Raw genomic sequence first — 27,122 nt, 5'->3', positions numbered from 1 at the left:
AAGAAAAATGGGCCAAATCATACTGGACTTATAAACCATAGTAAAGAGTTGCGACTTGTAAAAGCAGTGGAGAACCATTGAAGGATTTTAAGAGTAAATGACATTTATTCATTCCTTCAATAGTTACTTGAAATTCTACCATGTAAAAGTCACTTAGTCAAGTGATAAAAAGTATTGGATGAATGACATATACTTTCTCTGCCTTTATGTGCCTATAACGTAGTGAGGAATACAGACTTATTAATATATAATCAGAAGTAACTATTGTATTTATGGTGAGTGCTATAAGTACATAAGCAAAATCAGTGGATGGCCTTCATGTAAAGCTCTTTTTTTTTTTTTTTTTTTTTTAATGTTTATTTCTGAGAGAGGGAGACAGAGCATGAGCAGGGAGGGGGCAGAGAGAGAGAAACACAGAATCTGGAGCAGGCTCCAGGCTCTGAGCCGTCAGCATGGAGCCCGACATGGGGCTTGAACTCACGAACTGTGAGATCATGACCTGAGCCGAAGTCAGACGCCCAACCGACTGAGCCACCCAGGTGTCCCTAAAGCCCTTTTTTTATACAGTATGTTTTCAACATTCATCCACATTTTAGCATTCAGCAGCAATTCATTCCATTTAATAGCTGAATGGTAGTTCATTGTGTGGATATAGCACATGTAGATTATTCATTCATCTATTGATAGACATTTAGATTGTTTCCATCTATTGGCTACTGTGAGTAAAACTGCTTTGGACATTCCTGTACTAGTTTTACTTTGAATACCTTTTTTCACTCTCTGGTTATGTACCCAGTTTCTGGGTCACGTACTAATTGTGTATTTAACTTATTGAAGAACCACCAAACTTTTTCAGAGTGGCTGCACCATTTACATTCCCATCAGCAGTGTATGAGAGTTCGAATTTTCGACATCACCAACAGTTGTTATTTATTTATTTATTTATTTATTTATTTATTTATTTACACTCTGGCCATTCAGTGGATGGGAAGTACTATCTGTGGTTTTATTTGCATTTCCTTAGTTTCTAGTGACATCAAGTATCTTTTCATATGCTTCTTGGCCTTTATCTTCTTTGGGGAAATGAGTTCTTTATACATTCTAGATACTAGACTCTTACCAGATAAATGATTTACAAATATTTTGCCCTACTCTGTGATTGTTTTTGCATTATCATCATAGTGTCCTTCCTTATGCAAAAGTTTTTAATTTTGATGGAGTCCAGTTTAATTTTTTCTTTACTTGCTTTTGCTACCATTATTTTGGAAACCATTGCCTAATAGTTTATTTTTTCTTTCTTTCCCTTGCCTCAGGAGACATCTAGAAAGATGTTGCTAAGGCTAATGTCAGAGAAATTACTGGATATCTACACATAAAAGAATGAAATTGGACCCTTTATACCACGTAATTAACTCTAGGATTTTTATGGTTTCATATCTCACATTTAATTCCTTAGTCCATTTTGAATTTACATTTGTGTATGGTGTCAGAGAGTGGTCCAGTTTCATTCTTTTGCATGTAGCAAAATAAAAAGCATAGCAAAGCAAACAATCAACAAAGCTTAAAGACAACATACTGAGTGGCAGAACATAATTACAAACAACATATCCGATAAAGGGTTAGTATCCAAAATATATAAAGAAGACATGAACAGACATTTCTCCAAAGAAGATATACAAATGGGCAACAGACACATGAAAAGATGCTCATCACTCATCATCAGGGAAATGCAAATCAAAACCACAATAAGCTATCATCTCACACCTTTTAGAATGGCTGAAATCAAAATCACAGGAAACAACAGGTGTTGGTGAGGATGTGGAAAAAAAGCAACCCTTGTGCACTTTTGTTGGGAATGCAAACTGGTTTAGCCACTGTGGAAGACAGTATGAGGTCCCTCAAAAAGTTAGGAATAGAACTACCCTAAGATCCAGTAATTGCACTATTAGGTGTTTATCCAAAAAATACAAAAACTCTAATTCAAAGAGATAGATGCACCCTATGTTTATCACGACATTATTTATAATAGCCAAATTATAGAAGCAGCCCCAGTGTCCACTGACAGATGAATGAATAAAGGAGAGGCGGTATATGTATTTAGATATATTGCATATGTGTGTGTATATATATAGAATATTATTATATAGGTATATCTGTAATAAAATATGCCACCATAAAGAATAAAATCTTGCCATTTGCAACATCACTAATGGATCTAGAGAATATAATGCTAAGTGAAATAAGTCAGAGAAAGACAAATACAATATGATTTCTCTCATATGTGGAATTTAAGAAACAAAACAAATGACAAAGGAAAAGAAACAAATTGAGAAAAACACTTAAATATAGAGAACAAACTGATGGTTACCAGAGGGGAGGTAGGTGAAATAGGTAATGGGAATTAAAGAGTATACTTATAGAAGAGTGCTGAGTAATGTCTAGAATTATTGAATCACTATATCATACACCTGAAACTAATATAACACTGTATGTTAGCTATACTGGAATTAAAATTTAAAAATTAATTTTAAAAAAACATTGCCAAGTCCAAAGTCATGAATATTTGCCTCTATGTTTTCTAAGGGTTTTGTAGTTTCAGCTTTCAAATTTGTTTTCAATCCATCTTGAGTTAATAGTGTGATATAAAGTAAGGGTCCAATTTCATTCTTTTTAAAAAAAATTTTTTTTTTTTAACGTTTATTTATTTTTGGGACAGAGAGAGACAGAGCATGAACGGGGGAGGGGCAGAGTGAGAGGGAGACACAGAATTGGAAACAGGCTCCAGGCTCCGAGCCATCAGCCCAGAGCCTGACGCGGGGCTCGAACTCACTGACCGTGAGATCGTGACCTGGCTGAAGTCGGACGCTTAACCGACTGTGCCACCCAGGCGCCCCCAATTTCATTCTTTTACATGTGGATATCCAGTTGTCCTGGCACCATTTGTTAAAGAGATCATTCTTTCCCCAGTGAAAGGTCTTGCTGCCTTTGTTGAAAATCCATTTATGGTAGATGTAGGGGTTTATTTCTGGACTCCATTCTCCTCCATTGATCTGTATGTTTTTATGCTACTACTTCACTGTTTTGATTATTGTAGCTTTGTAGTGTATTTTGAAATTGTAAAGTATGTCTTACACCTTTCTTCTTTTTTGGGATTGTTTTGGCTACTCAGGGTCCCTTGTGTTTCCATATGAATTTTAGGATCCCTAAAAGAGGCTTTTGGGATTTTGATAGGGATTGTATTAAATCTGTAGATCACTTTGGGAAGTATTGCCATCTTAACACTATTAAGTTATCAATCTGTGAACAAGGGATATCTGTCCATTTAATTCTTATTAATTTCTTTCAGCAATGTTTTGTAGTTTCACTAAGTGCTACACCTCTCTGCTTAAATTTGTTAGTATTTTATTCCTTTTGATTGTAAGTGGAATTGTTTTTTTTAACTTCCTTTTGGCATTTTCATTACTAGTATATAGAAATGCAACTGATTTTTTTGTGTGTTTGTAGTGTGATCTGCAAATTTGCCAAATTTACTGTGATTAGCAGTTCTCAACATATGAGCTCATGTCATCTACAGATATAGTATTACTTCTTTTCCAGTATGGATGCTTTTATTTCTTTTCTATATGTCAATGCTCTGGCTTGAACTTCCAGTAGTGTGTTGAATAGAAATGGATGACAGCAGGGCCCCTGGGTGGTTCAATCAGTTGAGTGTCGGACTCTTGATTTTGGCTCAGGTCATGATCTCCCGGTTTGTGAGATCAAGCCCCATGTACAGAGCCTGCTTGGGATTCTCTGTCTCTCTCTCTCTGCCCCTTCACTGCTTATGCTCTCTTTCACTCTCAAAATAAATAAATAAACTTAAAAAAAAAAGTGGATGAAAGTAGGCATACTTATTCCTATTCTTAAAGGAAAGCTTTTATTCTTTTACTATTGAGTATATTATTAGCTGTAGGTTTTTCATATATGCCCTTTTCTTGTATTCCTAATTTATTGAATGCTTTTATTTGAAAGGGTGTTAGGTTTTGTCAAATGCTTTTTCTGCATCAATTGGAATAATCATGTACATTTTTCCTTCATCTTATTAATGTGGTGTATTATATTGTTTTTCATATGTATAACTTCTTTGCATTCCTAGAATAGAACCTACTTGGTTTTGGCTTGTAATCTTTTAATATGCTGCTGCATAGTGTTTGTTAGTATTTTGAGGACTTTTGCATCTATATTCATGAAGGATATTGATTTCCATCTCTTTATATAAGATATTTATAAGAGATATTCTATTTTTTGTGGTATGTTTGTCTCACTTTGGTAACAGAGTAATGCTGACCTCATAGAATGAGGTCTGTTTTTCAGAGGCATTTAAGAAGGATTGGTGTTAATTTTTCTTTGGATCTGTGGTAGAAATCACCAGTGAAGTCATCTGATCCTGGACTTCTCTTTGTTTGGAAGTTTTTGATGACTGATTGAATTTCTTTATTTACTATATAGGTCTTTTCAGAACTTCTCTTTCTTTTGACTTTATGTTGTTTGTTTATTTCTAGGAATTTGTCCATTTCATCTAGATTATCTAATTTGTTGGCTTACAATAGTTTATAGTATTCTTTTTATCTCTGTAAGGTCAATAGTATCCCATTTTAATTTCCAATTGTAGTAATTTCACTCTTTTTTTTTCTTAACTAAAGGTTTGCCAATTTTGTGAATTTTTCAAAGAAGCAACTTTTGATTTTTTTTATTTTGCATATGTATTCTGTATTTGTTTAATCTCTCTGTCTTTATGATTTCCTACCTTCTACAAGCATGTGGTTTAGTTTATTCTTTTTCTGGTTCCATAAGGTGTAAAATCAAGTTATTGATTTGAAATCTTTTATTGAGCTGTAATAGACATAACATTATATTAGTCTCAGGTGCATATCACAATACACTTGTGAAATTGTCACCACAATAAGTCTAGTTAACACCCATTACCACATAGTAATAATGTTTTTTTTTTCCTTGTGATGAGAACTTTTAAGATTTAGTCTATTAGCAATTTTCAAGTGTACAATACCTTGTTATTAACTATTGTCACCATGCTGTACGTTATATCCCTGGGCCTTATCTTATCTTAGAGAGAGTTCAGAAATGGGGGAGAAGGGCAGAGGAGGAGAGAAAGAGATCATGACCTGAGCTGAAATCAGTAGTTAGATGCTTAACTGACTGAGTCACCCAGGTGCCCAGGACTTATTTATTTTATCACTGGAAATTTGTGCCTTTGACCACCTTCACCTGTTTTCCCAGCTGCCACCCCCTGCCTTTGGCAACTACCAATATGTTCTGTGTATCTGTGAGTTTGGGTTTGTTTTGTTCTTAGATTCCATATACAAATGAGATCATAAAGAATTTGTCTCTCTCTGACTTATTTCGTATAGCATGATGCTCTCAAGGTCTATCCATGTTGTCACAAATGGCAAGATTTTCCACATATACACGTACATACACCACATTTTCTTTATGATGGACACTTGGGTTGCTTCTTTGTATTGGCTGTTATAAATAATACTGCAGTGAACATGGGGGTGTGTACTATATATCTCTTAGAATTAGTTCCTTTGGATAAACACTCAGAAATGGGTTTGCTGGGTCATATGGTAGGTCTGTGTTCAGTTTTTTGAAAAACCTCTATACGATTTTCCATAGTGGCTGCATTAATTTACATTCTCATCAACAGTGTAGTAGGGTTCCCTTTTCTCCACATTCTTGCCAACACTGTCTATTTCTTGTGTTTTTGATAATAGCCATTTTAACAGGTATGAGGTGATACCTTATTGTGGTTTTGATTTGCATTTCATTTATGAGTAGAGATATTGAGCATCTTTTCATGTACCTGTTGGCCATCTGTATGTCTTCTTAGAAAAAAAATGCCTAGTCACATCCTCTGCTGATTTTTTAACCAGATTGGTATTTTTTCCTTTTTCTTTCTTTTTTTTTTTTTCTTTTTTTTCTATTGAGCTCTGTGATGTCTTTGTATATTTTAGGTATTAACCCATTCTCAGACATATTATTGCAAATATATTCTCCCACTTAATAAGTTGTATTTTTATTTTTTTTCTTTTGCTGGGAAGAAGATATTTAGTTTGACTTAGGCCCACTTATTTATTTTTGTTTTTATTGCCTTTGCTTTTGGTGTCAAAAAAAACTTGCCAAGATCTATGGTGAGAAGCTTACTGTCCTTATTTTCTTCTAGGAGTTTTATAGTTTTAGGTCTTATGTTCAACTCTTAATCCATTTTGAATTAATTTTTGTATATAGTGTAAGATAATGGTCCAGTTTCATTCTTTTTCATGTAGCTGTCCAGTTTTCTAAATGCCATTTATTGAAGAGACTGTCCTTCCCTATTGTGTATTCTTGGCTCCTTTATTGTGAATTAATTGGCCATATATGTGTCAGTTTATTTCTGGGCTATGTATTCTATTGATATATGTGTCTTTTTTTATGCAAATACCATACTGTTTTGATTACTGTAACTTTGTAATATATTTTGACACCAGAAAATGTGAGGCCTCTAGCTTTGTTGTTCTTTCTCAAGATTGCTCTATTCAGGGTCTTTTGTGGCTCCATACAAATTTTAAGATTGTTTGTTCAATTTCTGTGAAAAAAGGCCATTGGGATTTTGATAGGGGTTGCCTTGAATTTGTAGATTGCTTTGGGTGATATGGACATTTTATTGGTATTAATTCTTTCAGTCTATAAACTTGGACTATCTTTTCATTTATTTGTGTTCACTTTCTTTCATCAATATCTTATAGTTTTCAGGGTATAGGTCTTGGTTAAAGACCTTCTTGGTTAAATTTATTTCTAGATATTTTATTCTTTTTGATGTAATTGTAAATGGGAATATTTTCTTAATTTCTCTTAAGATAGTTCATTATTAGTGTATGGAAATGCAACTGATTTTTAATGTTGGTTTTTTTTAACCTGCAATTTTCTTCAGTTTATTAGCTCCAGTTTTTTTGTGTGTGGGGTCTTTAGAGTTTTCTCTATAATAATATCATGTCATCCACAAATAGTGGCAGTTTTACTTCTTGCTTTCTGATTTGGATGCCTGTTATTTCTTTTTCTTGACAAATTACTCTGGCTAGGGCTTCTAATACTGTGTTGAATAGAAGTGGTAAGAGTGGGCATCCTTGCCTTGTTCCTGGTCTTTGAGGAAAAGCTTTTAGTTTTTCACTGTCGAGTATGATGTTAGCTGTGTATTTATTATATATGGCCTTTATTGTGTTGTGGTACATTCCCTGTATATTCATTTTGTTGGCAGTTTTTATCATAAATGGATATTGAACATTGTCAAATGTTTTATGCATCTGTTGAGATAATCGTATGACTTTTTACTTCTTTTTGTTAATGTAGTGTATTGATTGATTTCCATTTATTGAACCATCCTTGCATCCCTCAAATAAATCCCACTTGATCATGATGTGTGATGCTTTTAATGTAAACTTGAGTTGGTTTGCTAGTATTTTGTGAAGATTTGTGTCATTCCTTTTGGGTATTAGCCTGTAATTTTTTTTTTTTTTTTTTTTTTTTTTTTTTTTTTGGTGTTCTTGTCTGGTTTTGGTGTAAAGGTAATGCTGACCTCATAAAATGAGTTTGTAAGTATTCCCTCCTGTTCTGTTTTTTGGAAGAGTTTGAGAATGATTGTCATTAATTCTTTGAATATTTGGTAGCATTAACCAGTGAAGCAGTTGAGTGTAGACTTTTGTTTATTGGGACATTTTTGATTACTGATTCAGTGGCTTACTAGTAATTGGTCTGTTCATATTTTCTGTTTTTTTATGATTTGATCTTTTTTATGATTTGATCTTGGTTTTTAGGATTTTACCCATTTCTTCTATGTTGTTACATTTGTTGGTGTATAATTAATTGCTAAGTTTCTTGTGATCCTTTGTATTTCTGTGTGATCAGTTGTAAATGTTTGTTCTTTTGTTTATGACTTTATTTGAGTCCTCTCTCTTTTTTTCTTGGTGACTTTATTCTTTGTACAGGTTTTCTTCTTTTTTTAATATTTATTTATTTTGACAGAGGGAGTGCGAATGCATGCATTAGAGTGGGGGAGGGGCAGAGAGGGAGACAGAGACAGAATCCCAAGCAGATTCCACGCTGTCATTGCAGAGCCTGAGGTGGGGCTCAGTCTTATGAAATGTGGGATCAGGACCTGAGCCCAAATCCAGAGTCAGATGCTTAACCAACTGAGCCACCCAGGCACCCATAGTAAGTTTTAAATGTGTTACTAAACAGTATAATGAGGGATTAGTTTTAATATACATATCTTATATATTCAGCCACGATGCCAAGGAGAACAAGCAAGGGGTTTATCCATAATTTCCATCAGCCCCCAGGTTATATAAGCAATTAATAACTTGTATTACCCTTATGTAAAGTGCTATTCAGTGTAGTTTCAACCCTACCAAATTGCTACCCTTAATTAAGCCTCTCCTATAAAGAACTTCTAGAGCTGCCACTCTATTACTTATACATGAATTAAAAAAATACCTGAATGTATATGTGCTAAAATTGTAACAATTGGTTTCTTCCAGGTTTTTGAGTTTATGTTTTTCTTTGCAATTCCTGTGTTCTACTTTTCCTATAAAAACATAACTTGCTTTAGTGATAAAGAAGCTATTAAAAAATGTAATGAACATACTTTTCAAAAACACACATGCACACAAAAAAGCAAACAAAAATAAAAACAAGAACGGAGTGGTGAGATTCTTTGATCAATTTGATTTCTTTGAGAAATGCATGATATCAGACCAGAAGACAATTACACTTTTCTTTACCTATAGAAGACCGGCTGTGCAAGTGGTGGTAGGAGACTACTCTTAGGATTGCATTAGTGTTTTATCCTTATAATTGTCTTCATTGAATTGGATACAGTGGTTACCCCCTTCTGTATAGGAAATTCACAACTGGGATTGCTCTCCATCTTAAGAGGAAGCACGGAACTAGTTTGTTCTATAATTAAGATGCTTTCTGTAGTGATTGCTATAGTACAACTTTTTTTTCTTTTTTCTTTCATTTTTTTTTTTAACTCTTCTTAGTTCTTTTGATTCCTGTGATTCCTTTAGTTTTTGATTGCTAGCCTCAGCTTGTACCTATTTATCCTGCCTTTTGGAGTCTATGCCATCCTGTTTAATATATGTGTGTATATCTAATTTCCTAATTATTTTTACCAGCCTGCCTGGTTTCTAGCTGCTTTAATCCCTCACAAGCTTTGTTCTGTACATCTTACTGTCAGTGTAGTTGCTGATCTACCTAGACTCCAGCATTGTATTTGATTTCCTATCCTATCTCTATACTTGACTTTTAGTCATGGTCCCAGTACAGATTCCATATTTCATAAATAATTCTGATGAAAAGATCATTTTAAAACCTACATTGAGAATATGCATAATAGGGCATTAATTTCTAACTAAAGAAAGAGCATTGAGTGTCTAATCATTGGAATTTTAATCTAAGATATTGTCATATTTCTGTTCCTTCTTGTCAGGCTAAAATATCCTACTAGCCAACTTTGACTATAGTGAGAAATTTTTCTTGTTCTCGTTGCTTAATCTCTTCTAATATCACTTGTTTTATCACCTTCTAATGTGGCCAAGTGACAAGTAGTGATTAATTTGTCATTGGTTTACTGTAACTAAAGATTCATTGTATAACTTTAGAAGCTTGGGGGATGAGGTATATAGAAACGTTCTATGGAAACTACTAATGACATTATAATTTGAAGATGCAGGACTGTAAAACATAACCTCTTAATGTTTTTTTGTTATGTAATTTGAGTGTGTTTTGAAGATTAGGTACTAATGGTGCAGTGTACATATTTATGTAAAGTGATAGATAATAAATATTGTGGTTTAGATAATTTCGTGTCATTCTGTGAGCCACTTAATGGGCTAATTGTTAGGCAGTTGTGTGTTTGTTTTTTTTTTAATACAAATTTGGGAGCAGCTATCTTTATTTTTGAATTACTGATTTTTGTTTGAGGTTCTTCTCTCCAAAACATCTTGTTTTATTCACTTGCAAATTTTATATAAGCATGATTCTTTGTATAAATGTATTTTTTCCCAGGTATAGCTATTTATTAAGGTACTTTCTGTAAGATCAAGAAATATGTATAGTACAGAGTTTACAGAGTTGGAGAAAAAGTTATTTTTTGGTCTAAGTCAAAAGTAAATCTAATTTAAATGCGTATGTTAATCCGACCCACATGCCTTTAGAACTAAAAACTAGGTAAAAAGCATAGACATTTTGTGAGTTTTTAATCTACCTATGTCTGTTTTTATTTTATATTATAGGAAAGTTAAAGGAGGAAATATTGATGTACATCCATCAGAAAAAGCACTGATTGTTCAATATGAAGTGGAAGCTACTATTCTTGGAGAGATGGGTGATCCCATGTTGGGAGAACGAAAGGAATGCCAAAAGATGTAAGTTTTCTTCATTGGTGCATAGTTTGAAAGTGGTGAATTTTATATAAACTGTGTAGAAACCTGACGTTATTTAAATCAGCATAGATTACAAATGGTTCTGCCTTCTTCTAGGCATACTTCATCTTAGTGAAGCAGAGACCATAGTAAACTATAAATACACAGTATATTTATTCCAGAGAAGATCATGTTTACCTAAGCATAGTGGAAAGTTGCTGAAAAATATCATTTCTAATTTATCCCATTTAGTGAATGCATATAATAGAGTATAAACTACTACAACTTGTGAAATCAGAAATAAAAGAGGTTTATATGAGACTTTTTAGCTTAATTTAAGAAATGTCTATTTTAGGGGATCCTCTCTGTATTATTCTTTTTACCCTGGAGTTGTAGAAGATAGTATGCGTTCCAGAATTCTCAAGTGGGGCATGTACTTTGAATTCATCCCTTCAAAGTCTAGCCCTGTGAAAGATGTTGGTAATGTAATGACTCAATTTTCTGACTCAGTGAATTGGGATTACATCTCTTGACATCCTACACTTTCCTTCCTACTTTTATAATACTTTCAGGAGCCCCTTGGGAACTGGCCTTTTTCATTATTCTATAGTTGTGCTGGTGATTGTCTTGCCCTCCTTTCATAGTATTGTGGAAGTAGAGAAGGTTGGAGATGGCCTAGTGTTCTCTCCCAATCTTCTTCTCCTTCCGTTAAAAAAAAAAAAAAAAAAAAAAAAAAGTTGATTTGGGAGCTAAGTAAGAAGATTTTAACTAGTTTAAAAGAGTGTTAGTATGTTTTGGTGACATAGCACCCTGAAAAGTACTGTATTTAATTTTTTTTTAATGTTTATTTATTTATTTTTTTTGAGAGTGTGAGCGGGGAGGGGCAGAGGGAGACTCACAACCCGAAGTAGGCTCCAGGCTCTGAGCTGTTAGCACAGAGCCCGACATGGGGCTTGCACTCACGAACTGCCAGACCATGACCTGAGCCAAAGTTGGACACTCAACTGACTGAGCCACACAGGCTCTCCCAAAGCACTGTATTTTAAATATATAGCGGTGGTTCTCAACTGGTTGTGATGTTTTTCCCCCAAAGAACATTTGGTAATGCCTGGAAACAGTTTTGGGGGTTGTAACTGGAGGGATCCTATTGACAATCTAGTGGATAGAGGCCAGGGTGCTGCTAAACATCCTAAAACGCACAAGGTCAAAGAATGGTTTGGCTTCAAATTTTAATAGCCCTGTAATTGAGAAACTTTGGTGTATAGCACCCTGAAAAGAAAAGCTGCCTAGTATCTTAGTAAGATCCCTAATCTGTCTTCTTTTTTTCTGTTAGGAAACTAAATTACACATACAATTCATTGAAATAACTAAGTCCTTGGGGCACCTGTGTGTCTCAGTCAGCTGAGTGTCTGACTTTGGCTTAGGTCATGATCTTGCGGTTCGTGGGTTTGAACCCCGCGTGGGGCTCTGTGCTGGCAGCTCGGAGCCTGAGCCTGCTTCGGATTCTGTGTCTCCTTCTCTCTCTGCCCACCCCTCCACAGCCTCCCCTGCCTCAAATAAATAAACATTAAAAAAAAATTAAAAGAACTAAGTCTTTGGATAATTCACTAAATTGAAGAAAAATACATATATGCACACATACGTACTTATGTGTCCTCTTACACGTTCTCTCTTCCATTAATGTATTGTGATTACTGCCTGAGTTTTATACATTTTGGGAGCATGTGAAAATCTCTTTAGGTCTTCTTTTTTTTATGTTTACTGATTAAAAAAAATTTTTTTTAATGCTTACTTATTATTTTTTTTAATGTTTATTTTTGAGACAGAGAGAGACAGAGCATGAACAGGGGAGGGGCAGAGAGAGAGGGAGACACAGAATCCGAAACAGGCTCCAAGCTCCAAGCTGTCAGCCCAGAGTCCGACGCGGGGCTCAAACTCACGGACCGCAAGATCGTGATCTGAGCCGAAGTCGGACGCTCAACCGACTGAGCCACCCAGGCGCCCCAATGCTTACCTATTTTTGAGAGAGAGACAGAGCATCAACAGGGGAGAGGTGGAGAGAGAGGGAGACACAGAATCCAAAGCAAGCTCCAGGCTCCGAGCTGTCAGCACAGAGCCCATTGTAGGGCTTGAACACATGAACTGTGTTGAGATCATGACCTGAGCTGAAGTCAGATGCTTAACTGACTGAGCCACCCAGGCACCCCTTGAGATCTTATTAATTTGACTTCCAAAGAAAAGCTAGCAGATCAGTCTTTGCTTTTAGAACCTCAGATATCCACATTTCAGGCAAAAGATTTAGTTTTTAGTTCTTTAACATGTATTTGTTTGTTTGAAGTTTACTTTTGAGAAACAGAGAGAAAGTGAGTGAGGCAGGGCACAGAGAGAGGGAGAGAGAGAGAATCCCAACCAGGTGCTGCACTGCCAGTGCACACCAACCGTGAGATCACGACCTAAGAGAAAATCCAGTCGGATGCTTAACCAACTGAGCCACACATGCGCCCCCTAGAAAGATTATTTTAAAACAAGATTTCTGAATATGCTGTCCTCCCTAGAAGAGTCAGATACAGATTTTATGTTCTTTTTGTTATCTCATTTGTTCAGTTCAAAGAAATCATTTCTTTGCATTTTTCTAAGCCTAATCATATCTAATACTTTATTATATTTTACAAAAAGAGTCTATGTCAGGTACCTTTCAGTGCTTTGTGAACTATTTATAAGAAGTATTGTTTAAGTTATCACTTACTTTTATAATACCTGAGTTGAAAAATTTCTGATGTGCTCACAGCATTCGTCTTAAGAGTCTCAATGCCAACACGGATATAACTTCCCTGGCCCGGAAGGTGGTTGAAGAATGTAAACTTATCCATCCCTCAAAACTAAATGAGGTAGAACAGCTATTGTACTATCTACAGAATCGCCGTGATTCATTGCCAGGAAAAGGTAAGTAGAATTCCTCACTATTTAATGTATAACCAGAGCTGTTTCTATAGTTTGTGCTTTTGATATTTGGTGGTGTTTTTTGTTGTTGTTATTGTTTTATTTTGTTTTGCCAGTGCTGTGCATAAGTAAACGGATGAAAGAATAAACCTATTAGTTTTCTCCGTGCCAGGCTCTGTATTAGATGCTTCCACAAAAAATGATCTGTTTCTATTTCATACTGTGGCATGTGTGTATGTTTGTATGTGTACATTTGTGCTGAAATAAGGAACGAACTCAAATGTCTGTCATATTCTAGAATAATAAAAGGAGAGAATTTGGGGCAAAAAAACCCTATTTTCTCTAACCCAACCAGATTTATATTTTCTAAATTTCTTATTGACAATTTAGAATTTGAATAGATTACTAAGTATTTAAATGTGAAAATATGTCATATGCTTTAGACTATCCTAAAGGTACAAGTTTTATGAATCTTTCTTAAGAAAATATTACTTTTTTATTCCTTATTGTCTGCATTATTGTCATTCTTCTACCTTCAATTTCTTCATAAGGAACCAAGTCATTAAAATATTAGAGCTAAGGAATTGATTATTTTTAGAAAATATCATCAAATAATGTAAACCAAATATGAAACAAAATAAAAACACATTTTGATGGAAAGTCATCTCAGATTATTGAATGGTTAGTTATTCCACTTCATGGTATTGATTAGGTTTACATATCTTTCTTTCATCATTGGTGAGTTCTAAAATACGGTACCTTTGAAAAACTTTATAAATGCTTATGTTTCGATTATACTAAGTAGAAAAAAAATGAGAGAAAATTTGTTTTGACTTTTTTTGAATTACTCAGTCTTTTCTCTCCAACCACAGCAAATAAAATGCCTTTTTTCTAATATCACTTTTATTAGTTAATCCTGAATATATTATCTAACATATATTATATGATCAATATATATTTCTGAATGAATTAAGTGATTGTGAATGTATTTATTTAAAAGCAAAAATAAGCAGTTTGAACTTATCCAGCTACATAACTGGCACTCAATGTATAATTATTAATTCTTAATAATTAGTGCTATAAGGAAAATTTTATCAAGAAACACTTTTATTAAATGTTTCATGATAGACTATTCCTATTAAGATCCCTGTAAATGATGAGAGAGAACTTCTTCAATAAGTTAAGTAAGTTCAAAGTGAGCAAAGTAAATCCCATACTCTTGTAAGGTGTGTATGTACTTAGTTTGAGTACAATATAGTGAAAATTGATCTTTCCTAATGCCTAATATAATTCCAAATGCATTTATATTAATATCTTAATAAAGCCTTGCAAGTCTTCAAGGTAGATCAGTCATCTCACCTTCTTCCCCAGAAATTAGATGAATATGAGGAAATTTTCATGTCAACATACATGGATAAATCCATTTGAATCAGTCTGTTTATATAGATACTAATGTTTGGAGATGTAAGAAATGCTGTTACCATGTTAAATACATACTTGCTAAAAAAATTTCCATTTTTCTTTTTAACTTTTTTTACTTGGAATTCACTATTTCAAAACCAGAAACATTGCCCCCCAGAAGTGATTGAAACAAAACAGTAATACTTATTTATGTAATTTATTACTGTAAGTGATTTTTTTCATTTTGTTTTTTCTAATATTCAACTCATTAATGTATCTTTGCTTTATTGATTTCCCTATTCCCACCTTAAATGTGAATCAGGAGGGGACTCTTTTGCTTCTTGTTGGCAAGTCTGGCTATTTACCTCCCAAAAAGTTAACCTAGGAGGAATTAAAATTGCTGCATAACATAACTTTGGGATTATTTGTAGATTTTATTCATATATACTCTCCTTGATATCTCATTGTAACAGATTATAGATGAACATTTAAAATTTTTTTTATTTATTGGAAAAAGACTATTTCATAAACTAGTCAGTTGTAAGATTCCCAGGTTAGCTATAAACTCAGCTACTGAATATAAAAATTACCCAGAAACTCTAAACACCTAGTTCTTCTCATTTAAAAATAAAAAATCTTTTTACAGAAAAAAAAGAAAAATCGAGCAAGCCTAAAGATCCACCTCCTTTTGAAGGAATGGAGGTAAGACCTAGTTCTGATCTAATAGAGAACTGATTGATTGTAAGTTGTTGCCTTTTCCCATCAATGATTCATGTACTAACATTAAGTAGATGTGGAAAGTTTATTGAACTTAGAAGCACCTAGAAAAGGTAGATAATGAGTGTTTTTTATAGTCAAAAGTTAGTGGCATATTTTTCAGGTATAATTTATTTTGATAAGTTTTGAAATGTTTTAAATATTCTTATATTTAAACATATCCAGTGTGTTTTGAAATACTGTTTAACCTATTATAGTAGACACAAATTATTTTGCATTACATTTAGGATGCTTGATATCAATAGACCCAAGTTTAGCGTTTATGTACATCCTATTTTCATGTGGTTTGTAACTACTTTTGTATTGGAGTCCTAACACCCAAAGTTCTAATTTCCTCCTGGCTACTATGAGTCCTTTGAAAACTTGTCTGTCATTAAAAGGGCAATATGTTGACCACACAGTATCATTCCTTGGCAGTAGCTTTGAGAGACATCATTGTTCTTTAGGAGGACTTCCTCTTCCTTTCTTTCAGATTGATGAAGTGGCTAACATCAATGACATGGATGAATACATTGAGTTACTATATGAAGATATTCCTGATAAAGTTCGGGGTTCTGCTTTGATCTTGCAACTTGCTCGAAATCCTGATAACTTGGAAGAACTACTATTGAATGGTGATTTATATCTATAAATATTAAAAATAGAAAAATTGTTGCATAATATGTTTTTGAAACTTATTATAATAGAGGACAAAGCTAAAATTTTACCAAACTTAGGAATGCATTTATTTCCTAGACCTTTATTACCATCTTTCTTCTGAAAATTATTTAATTTTTGAGAGCATAACATTAAATATTATCTGAAAAAATTCATTTAATTTAAACAACAAATATAAAGCACTAATGGTACTGTGTCTTCTATTCTGGAAGATTTTTATTCTTTCAGTTAGGATATAATATCAACTTTTGTCATTTGCACACATACGTATATACTTTTACTAAATTAGGGTTCCAATATTAGTTTTCTTTCAGTAGCACAGCAAAAAATATATTAATCTCTGTACCTTCATTTAGATTAAATTTTGATCCTCTCCTTTCATTAGATGTGCTAGGTAATTAAAAAAAAAAGAGATAATGCTCTTAAAACCTTTTTTCTCAGTAATACCCCTATAGAATTATTTTATTTTTATTTTATTTTATTTTAGTTTAGTTTAGTTTAGTTTATTTGTTTTGAGAGAGCGAATGCAAGCAAGGGAGGGACAGAAATAAAGTTTATTTATTAATTTTGAGAGAGTGAGTGCGAGGAGGGTAGGGGCAGAGAGAGAAGGAGAGAGAATCCCAAGCAGGCTCTGCACTGACAGTACAGAGCTCAATGCAGGGCTCAATCTCACGAACCATGGGATCACGACCTGAGCAGAAACCAGGAGTCAGATGCTTAACCAACTGAGCCAGCCAGGCGCCCCTAGAATTATTTTAAATGTGTGGTTTTCTGACTTTACTTTTGCCAAAATTAAAATATAGAAGATGTCATTATTATCTGATTTCTATCACATGAGGAAGAGTACCTTTTTGTTTGTCGTCATACTCCTTTTATGGAGGCTGCACAGTACACACCAGTACTTGATAGCTTGGAAAATATATACAAAAGAACTGTCCAGAAAGTCCTAGAACATTACCAATATTCCAAGTAGAAAATGTGTACATTTTAAGTATTTTCAAAATTATACAACTCATATATTAGTATATTCTTTATAAAGAATTAGAATATTAGTAATTTGATCATTATTATCTGAGTTTGGAGTGCATTCATTCTTCTAGATCATTTTCATACTTTTACATATATATATGTATAGGATTTTTTCCTATATTAAAATATAGAGTATTATTTTGTAAGAATTTTTATATTAATAATATCGTACTTATTTCTTGGTAATTTTTTCTCCATACAGTAATATTTTGAGATTACATGCATATAGATACACTATAATGTAATTAATTTTTTAACTATGATTGTTGTTTTTATGAAGCTTTCTATAAGTTTTAGCCATTCCTCTGTTGATTAGTCATTAGATTGTTTCCAGATTTTTCAGTAGGGAATATTGCTTCAGTGAACATCTTTGTACATATCTTCTGTATACACAGTATGGGGTTCTTTAGGGTATGTGGACAGAAACAAAGGTCATACATAAATACAGATGATAATGTTTTAAAGGGTATTACCAAACTGCCTTCCAAAATGGTTGTGCTGCTCTATCCCCAGATCAACAGAATATGAAAGCCATCAAACTTTAAAATTTTTGCCATTGTATTATGGTAATAAACAAGCTCTCTTTGTTTTAAGTTGCATTTGCCTGATTTCTAATGAATTTGCTATCTATCACTAGACTTTTGGAATTTCCACCCTGTGAATTTTGTATTCCTGTCTTAAGTATTTGTGTGTATGTGTATGTGACTATACGTATATTTATATATAAATGTACATATCCTTTTTATATATAATTTAGTACGTAAATTTATATATATCATTTATATTCTTTCTCTTTTATGTACTTGGAAATGGTTTCTGTCAGTCTATTGTCTCTTTTTTTTGGTATATCCATTTCCATCTGTTTACTTTCACTCTATTTGTGTCTTTGACTCTAAAATGTTTGTATTGTACAAAGTATATAGTTGGATCACGCCCTTTTTTTAATCCATTCTGCCAATCTCTGCGTTTTGATAGGAGAGTTTAGTCTATTTACCATTAATGTAATTACTCATAAAGTGGGATTGTCATCTAACACTTTGTTTTCTGCATTTTTTGTCATTTTTATTCCGTTAACCCTCTATTACTGCCTTCTTTTATGTAAAATGGATATTTTTTAGTATACCATTTTAATCCTTTTGTTGTTCTTTTACTGTGTTTTCCTGAATTATTTTCTGAGTGTTTGCCCTAGGATTACAGTTACTATCTTCTATTAAAATAATTTAGTTCAGGGCGCCTGGGTGGCGCAGTCGGTTAAGCGTCCGACTTCAGCCAGGTCACGATCTCGCGGTCCGTGAGTTCGAGCCCCGCGTCGGGCTCTGGGCTGATGGCTCAGAGCCTGGAGCCTGCTTCCGATTCTGTGTCTCCCTCTCTCTCTGCCCCTCCCACGTTCATGCTCTGTCTCTCTCTGTCCCAAAAATAAATAAAAAATGTTGAAAAAAAATTTTTTAAATAATTTAGTTCAAATTAATAGTAGGGTTCCAATATTTAATTTTAGCAGCATGCAAAAACTGTGTTCTGACTTACCTCTCTATTCCCTCTCCACTTCTTTGTACTATTATAGTAATGCAAATTACATCATTACACATTACCTGCCTGTCAGCACAGTAATTATTGATGTGTGAATTTTTTAATTAAATAGAAGAAAAGACTGCAATCAGAAATAATGTTAAGCTGTCATTTTATTTATATAATTACCTTTACCAGTGCTCTTTATTTCTTTGTGTGGATTTACATTCCTCTCTACTAGTTTTTCATTTAAGCTTGAAGGATTCCCTTTAGTATTTCTTATAGGGAATGTTTACTATCAGCAAATTCTCTAAATTTTTGTTTGCCTAGGAATAGGAATGACTTAATTTCTCCTTGGTGTTTGTGTGCATAGTTTTGCTAGATGTTGAATTCTTGTTTGGCAGTCTTTTTATTTTAGCACTTTTACAATGTTATCCACTGTCTTCATGTCTCCATGGTTTCTGATACGAAATTGGATGTTAATCTCATTAAGGATCCTGTGTAACTCTTGAGCTGCCTTCTTGCTACTTGTAACATTTTCTTTGCATTTGGCTTTTGCCAGTTTGACTATGATGTATTTAGGTGTTTACATCTTTTAGTGTGTCTTCTTGGAGTTTGTGAAACTCCTTGGATCTGCAGGTTAATGTTTTTCATCAAACTTTGGAAGTTTGGGGCATTATTGTGTTAAACATTCAAGTATCTCCTTTGTCTCTCCTTTCCTTTTGGGAATTCCATGTTAATATGTTTGGTGATGTCCCATAGGTCTTTGAGGCTCTACTTGCTTTTCATTATTTTTTCTTTCAATTCCTTTAGACTGCTGTGAAGTCCTTCTAGTGAATTTTTCATTTCAGATATCTATTGTACTTTGTTAACTCCAGAATTTCTATTCGGTTCATACTTTGTCATTTGTATCTCCTTATTGATATCATTTGGTGAGGCATCATTCTCGTACCTTCCCATACTTGTCTTTAAATCTTTAGATATGGTTTCCTTTAAATTTTTTTTTTAACATTTATTTATTTTTGAGACAGAGAGAGACAGAGCATGAACAGGGGAGGGGCAGAGAGAGAGGGAGACACAGAATCTGAAACAGGCTCCAGGCTCTGAGCAGTCAGCACAGAGCCTGACGCAGGGCTCGAACTCACGGACCGCGAGATCGTGAGCTGAGCCGAAGTCAGACGCTTAACCGACTGAGCCACCCAGGTGCCCCGATATGGTTTCCTTTAATTCACTGGATATATTTACAATAGCTTATTTAGTCATACAAGTTCAACATTTGTGCTTCCTCATGGACGATTTCTATTGAATGCTTTGTTTCCTGAATATGAGACATCACGTCCTGTTTTCTTGCATGTCTTGTAGTTTTTATTGTTGTTACGATAATATTGTACTCTCTCCAGAGCTTGTTATTTTTGCTGTTTGTTTAATGAGTTTCTTAGATGAATTCTGAAAAGTCTGTGATCTTTGTGCAGCCACTGAAGCTTCTAGCTCAGGTAGTTTAGTGGTAACTAATTATTGGATAGAGATTTTTTATTTTACTTTAATTTTTTTTAATGTTTATTTTTGAGAGAGAGAGAGAGAGAGAGAGAGAGAACACACAAGTGGGGGAGGGGTGGAGAGAGAGGGAGACACAAAATCTGAAGCAGGTTCCAGGCCCTGAGCTTTCAGCACAGATCCCGACCTGGGGCTCAAACCCATGGACCGTGGGATCATGTGAGCCAAAGTCAGACACTCAACCAGCTGAGCCACCCAGGTGCCCAGGATAGAGATTTTTTAAAATGCCTGGCCCTAAGTGTCCCAGCCTTTGCTAAGTGACTGTGTATGTGTGTATTGGAGCATGTCTTCAGTGTTTAAGCAGGTAGTGTACAAGGCTAAGTTAGCCTTTTTTATTTTTCAAATTTATTTAAGTAGTCTATACACCCAAAGTGGGGCTCAAACTCATGACCCTGAGATCAAGAGTCGCATACTCTACCAACTGAGTCGGCCAGGCATCCCCAAGGCCTTAGCCTTTAATTCCTGCTTGTACAATGCCTCAGGGTTGGCCAGAGATGAGAGAGAGGTCCTCCTTACGTCTTTTCTGGTATCAACACATTCCTGCACATGTGCATGGCCTTCTAGATTCTCAGGAATATATTGGAGCTTTTCAAAGACCTTGTGAATCTCTCATTTCCCAGTTTTTCCTTTTTCAAGTTTTTTTGTCAACTTCTTGTTAACCCCAGCTGGCAAGGCTGCTTCATGCAGTTGCAATGTTGCCACCAGTGGTTTTCAGCAAATGCCCTGGTATAAGGCTGTACAAAGCAATTTCTGAGTCAAGTCAGATAAATGCAAACCCTGGAAATGCAGCAAATATCCAGATATGTCAGATAGTGACAGTTCACTGGAGTGGGGATTTTCAGGAGTGCCAAATTATTCTGCCCCCTCCAGTTGCTGCTCTGCTTTTGTTTTTCACAGATACTATATTTGTGATGCTGTTGATTTTCAAGGTTTCTGCAAAGTTGCACAGAGGGGATGTACTTATGGCAAGTAGAAATACCACAGAGTTTACTGGTTCTACTAGGGTTGCAAAATGTAGTTCCAGGGTTCTAAAAAGGTTGATTCTGACCATTTTTACCAGTGTTCTCATTCACTTATGGAGGGGTGGATTTTTGGAGGTCCTTACTTTGGTTGTTTCAGAAATCCTTGCCCCTGGAATTTACTTTTCTTAAGTTTATTTATTTATTTTGAGAGAGAGATTGAAAGTGTGAGAGGAGAAGGGCAGAGAGAGAGAGAGAGAGAGAGAGAGAGAAAATCCCAAGCAGACTCCATGCTGTCAGGCTAGACAGAGCCTGATGCAGGACTTAAAATTAGGAACCATGAGATCATGCCCTGAGCTGGAGTCAAGAGTCAAATGCTTAACTGACTGAGCCATCCCAGGCGCCCCTCATTTTTGTTGTAAGTAGGAGGTAGAGATATAATTTTTTTGCATATTCAATAGCCAGTTATTCCAATCTAGTTAATGAATACTCCTTCTTTCCCCAAAGATTTTAAATGGCCTTTTCTGTTATATGCCTTCAATTCTTTTATTCATTATATACTTGAAAGCTTATTTTGTGCCATGTCTTGTTCTGATATATTCATTGATATGTTTTAATGCTTTCTTTTCCATTGATCTATTTGATCATTTCCATGCCAGTACCACACTGTTTGTTATGTTTTGTTTCATATTTTGACTAGAGTTTTAGAATTGGTAAGAGAAATGTTCTGATTTATTGATTTTTTTAAAAATAGGTGTTGTTGGTCTTACATGTTTTCTTATATATTATTTTTTTTTAATTTTTTTTCCAACGTTTATTTATTTTTGGGACAGAGAGAGACAGAGCATGAACGGGGGAGGGGCAGAGAGAGAGGGAGACACAGAATCGGAAACAGGCTCCAGGCTCTGAGCCATCAGCCCAGAGCCCGACGCGGGGCTCGAACTCACGGACCGCGAGATCGTGACCTGGCTGAAGTCGGACGCTTAACCGACTGCGCCACCCAGGCGCCCCTCTTATATATTATTTTGAGATCACTTTACCATATGCTCTAAAAAATTATAATTAAATTTTAATTATGACTGCATTTAACTTATAGATTAATTTTGGGTTATATTTTGACCTTCATTAGACTTCATAATTTTCTTTTGGCTATTTCTTTATAACCTACATACAATTCCTATAAGCTGTATTTTTATTGAGACATTTTTCTATTCTATACTAAAGGAGAAAATTGAAATAAAATTTGAAAAATAAATCACTAGCCCTATGCCTAAATTCATGACGTTATAGTACATCATTTTCCAAAGTACAATTAACCCCTGAACAGTGGAGGGGGTGGTGGTTTAGGCATGCCAGCCCCCCCCCACCCCAGTCAAAAATACACATGTATTTTTTGACTCTTCAGAAACCTATCTATGTACAGTAATAGAACAGGGCAACACCTCTACTTGTCCAACCCCTAGTTAACAAAGCTGAATCCTAGAGTGACACTTGTTCCTTGCTCCTGTACTCAGGAAAGTGGGAAATCTTTTTACACATGGAATCTGAGAGAAGGCAGAGACCTTTACCTGTCTCTCTAGGTTGCGAGCTCCATCAGAACCCCTTTATGAGGTTCTAACGCAGCTTCTGCTTACAGGAGATGCTGGGAGGTGGTGAGCTGCCGTTCCCTGGAGGTATTGGTTCTCCCCTTTGGAGAGATTTCAGCACCATGGACAGCACCATCATTGCTGTCCACTCTAAGTCTCAGGCTCCTGCTTGGTGTTCTTGTCCGTAATGTTCTGGACCTGTTACCCTGGGAGGGGGTGAGGGTGGAAGGCAGGTTATTCTATGATCCTTGGCCAATTCTGGCCAGTGACTGGCCATGCTCCACCACTTCAGCAAGACTCTTTCCCCAGAGCTTGTTCCTTTGCACCTCCCAGTTCAAGACCTCAGTGAACCTAGCTTCCCCATAGATAGTAAATGGGGTGAGGAATGTCAGGAGCAGGCAAGAGCCCTGCTATTCCAGGCTTCTCTGCATCTTTCCTTTGCCTTCCCTTCTGAGTCACTGGGCGACTTCTACCTTATTTTTCAATCATAATATGAAATACATATTTATTGAAAAAAATCCAAATCAAATAAGTGTGTTCAAGGGTCAGATGTACATTCTAAGAAATACTGTTTCCTCTGGATTATAGTGATAAAATGTCTTTAGTAATACTGAATTAAAGTTACCAGATGCTTTATTAAGTAGGGCTTTGTGGAACCTTTACATGTTAATGTATATTGCCTACCCATTTACTTTGAACAAATAGTTTTGTTGAAAGCATATGGTATACCAGTGCTCTGCATTGTGAATATGAATAACATTATGAAAATATAGGATTGGAGTGCCTGGGTAGCTCAGTCGGTTAAGCATCCGACTTCAGCTCAGGTCATGATCTCATGGCTCATGAGTTCAAGCCCTGCATCAGGCTTTGTGCCCACAGCTCAGAGCCTGGAACCTGCTTTGAATTCTGTGTCTCCGTCTGTCTCTGCCCCTTCCCTGCTCATGCTCATGCTCTGTCTCTGTCTCTCTCAGAAGTAAATAAACATTTAAAAAATTAAAAAAAATATATAGGATGGATGTTTTTTAATTTGAAAAATTCTCCACTAAGTAGATTAATAATACTTGTTTCATAATATGAGTGGTCAAAAAGCACAAATAAATTGAACACTTTCATTACTATAATAAATAATAATGCAGTCCATGAAGTACTGTAGATCCTGAGTACCTATTATAGAAAGTTGAATTATGATATTTATATAACAGGCAGATACTTTGTTTAATGTTTTAATATTTTAAGAATTGGTAAGCCACATAACAGTTCTAATTTGAAACTGGTCTCATTACTTTATGTTTACTTAGCATACGGTAGTTCTCATTAATCAATTCATTAATTTTTACCTTTCTCAAGATAAAAATCTAGTGAAGATGTTTATTCTACCCTAAAGCTACTTTTGTGGAAGATTTTTTGTTTTATTTATGTTTGTTGGCATTAATTTAACGTATTAAAATAGATTTATTTTTGTGTGTATAAACTTTATTTGGTTATTAATTTGCTTAATGAAGCTGGTGTTAACCTGGTAAACTCATTATTTTTTAGACTTATTCTAGTTTTTTTCCTTCTTCACAAACACATTAAATCAGATGTTAAAAAACAAACAAAATGGTACTGCAGTAGCCATATTACAAGTGGAAATGCAAATCAAGAAATAAATGGTCTTTTTATTATTTCGTCACCCATAATATACTTAATATGTTACTTTATCTAAATCAGATTTTACTTTTCTGTTTATAGCTATAGGCTTAAAGTTATATGTTATAGGTCTTTAAGTAAAAGTTATATTTCAGTTTTAAAAACAGCTTTCTGGGTTGGAAAGAACCACCCTCCTTTTTTGACCCAGTTCTGTCTGAGCTTTGTTATTTATTAATAAGTAGACATTTAAAACCAATCACCCTTTATACCACAGGCAAGGCGAATGATCATTTTTATATGTTCCTTTTTTCTTTAGAAACTGCCCTGGGTGCATTAGCAAGAGTCCTGAGAGAAGACTGGAAACAAAGTGTTGAGTTAGCTACAAACATAATTTACATCTTTTTCTGCTTTTCCAGGTAAGTATAAAAATTAGGAAATAAAAGTAGAAGTCTATCTCTGTTTCTCTGTCATTGGTTTGGATTGTAGATTACTGGTTTGCCCAGTCTTCCTGTGGGTCTGCCCATTATTTGCCTCTGAACTCTTACTCTCTTTCCCATTTTCTGTCCTCTCTGTTGTTCTTTCATTCAGTCTGTCCTAACCCATGCATGTACATGTATATACACACAAAGTAGAATAGTAAAATGGTTTAGAATGTAAGAGTATGGACTCTGGAAATGGATTTGAATCCAAGTACTGCTGTGTACTACCTCTGTGTTCTTGATTATATTACTTCTCTGTGCTTTAGTTTCCTCAGCTGTCAACTGGATAGTCATAGTAACACTGTTTGGGGATGGTTTTTAGAATAAAGCCTAACCCAGAGTAAGTGCCAGTAATGTTATTGTTATACATTATATGTACACGCATATATATAACTGTCATGTATCTATATATGCTACTTATACATATATACTTTAGAAAGATGTTTATTGAGATAGTGTGAAAAGTTTCTAGCCAATTTCCCAGAAAATTACTTGCATCTATTCCAAAAATGTGCCAGCATTAGCAAATAACTATTTATCAAATAAATACTTGTATGAATGAATTGTGTAGGAAACATATGTACCTGATTACTGATAACTTTGCTGGTCTATTCTCTGGTATCAATTTTATTCAGTATTAATATTGTTACATTATTAGTTCTGTTATACGGTAGTCCGAAAGTTTATTTTGAGAGTATCTGAATAGTTAAAATGGTCATTAATTACAAAAAATGTGTTTTATTTCATTTCTAACTTAAAAATAATTTAATTTCAGGGAAGGGTTTTTTTAAAAATTATATTTACAGCATATATTTAAAGTAATCTCATAATTTCATGTCTTTCTAGTATACTGTGGGTGTTTTCGTTTATTGAAATAAACATATCAAATTTATTTTCTACATTGACAAGTGTTTACCCAAAACAAATTTCCTGATTCTACAAATTGTATTGCTTTAAATACATACTAAAATCTCTTTTTTAAAGCTTTTCTCAGTTCCATGGACTTATCACTCACTATAAAATTGGAGCTTTATGTATGAATATCATTGATCATGAGTTAAAAAGACATGAGCTTTGGCAAGAAGAACTCTCTAAAAAGAAGAAAGCTGATATCCTTTTAGAATGGCTTTTCACCCCAGTGTTGTTGCTCTGAGCTTTGGGTAGGTGGGATAGTTTTGTTTTTTCTTGCCATTCACATTATTTGGAAAAATGAAAGAGTGTTGAAGGTTAAGATGAATATTGAAACTATCAGAGTGAATATAGTTTGACATATACTTTTTTATCTCTTTAAAACTTTGGTTGATAAGCTAGAAGGAGCAGATAATAGTGGTCTAGATCATTGAACTGTGAGTCTCCAAGTGGAGACTGAGATCCTTTGGTCAGCTGAAGTGTGGCTCACTGCTGTTGTTTATGTAATTCTGTCTATGTAATAAGGGGACTTTGATTGGAATGGGTATGAATTTGGTGAACATAGTTTTAAATTCTATTTTACTAATTAAGCACAAAAAGTCTTTTAATACATGCAAATTTGAGAGGCCTGCAGAATGATGGAACCTATGAAAGGAATCTTTAAAAATGACCTATTTTAACCTATCTTTCAGCACAGGAATCTTCTGCAGCCTCCCTTACAAATCGGTTATATAGTATCTTCAACAACATCACTGCTTATTGATTTAGTTCATTGTGTAGTTTGACATTCTATTTATTATAGTGTTCTTTTGCTTAGTGTACTAAAATCCACTTGTCAATAACTTCTATCCCTTGAATCCAGTCTTGCATACTAAAACCATATAGAATAAGGGTGAAGTCTCTTAAACATCACTTTTCTTATATTTGAAGATATTTATCATATTGCCTCTACAGCTTAGTTTTTCCTAGATTGAAGGCCCTAGCTTATTCATATGGCTTATTCAGCAAGCCATGCTGGTAATTTTCCTTTGAACCCAATTTTTATTGGTCTCTTTTAAAAAGTAAAAGTATTCTTCCTATTGTGAAGAATATCATATGTTTCTTACCTCTCCTTCATGGAATCCCCAAGACACTCTAAAAATACACTCTCTCACACACACAGGCTTTGACTTTTCCTAATTAGGGTCTTTCCACGTTTAGAAATTTTCTGTTGCTCTGTACTTCTGACGTCTGTGG

The 27,122-nt window shown here is 34.5% G+C and overlaps 2 protein-coding genes across 18 annotated transcripts in view; both read left to right on the top strand.

The window, feature by feature from the left end:
- The window catches only part of SELP (selectin P), a 1,134,746-nt gene that overhangs the window by 719,713 nt on the left and 387,911 nt on the right, over positions 1-27,122 (top strand). The window lies entirely within an intron of this gene.
- Positions 1-27,122, top strand: part of KIFAP3 (kinesin associated protein 3) — a 174,705-nt gene that overhangs the window by 15,194 nt on the left and 132,389 nt on the right. For 5 of the 6 annotated variants that reach the window (XM_019821595.3, XM_011290890.4, XM_045049120.1 and 2 more), the window contains 6 exons: positions 10,332-10,463; positions 13,249-13,403; positions 15,448-15,503; positions 16,051-16,192; positions 24,815-24,914; positions 25,962-26,086. In XM_019821595.3, the coding sequence (XP_019677154.1) occupies positions 10,332-10,463; positions 13,249-13,403; positions 15,448-15,503; positions 16,051-16,192; positions 24,815-24,914; positions 25,962-26,086 (710 nt within the window). Of the gene's footprint in view, positions 1-10,331; positions 10,464-13,248; positions 13,408-15,447; positions 15,504-16,050; positions 16,193-24,814; positions 24,915-25,961; positions 26,087-27,122 lie in introns of those variants that run through there. The other variant, XM_045049122.1, reaches the window with a different exon arrangement.

This window comes from Felis catus, chromosome F1 (genome assembly GCF_018350175.1).
Source record: "Felis catus isolate Fca126 chromosome F1, F.catus_Fca126_mat1.0, whole genome shotgun sequence".
Taxonomy (NCBI): domain Eukaryota; kingdom Metazoa; phylum Chordata; class Mammalia; order Carnivora; family Felidae; genus Felis; species Felis catus.
The sequence above is the reverse complement of the archived record's forward strand: the minus strand, read 5'-3'. Positions and strand labels throughout refer to the sequence as shown.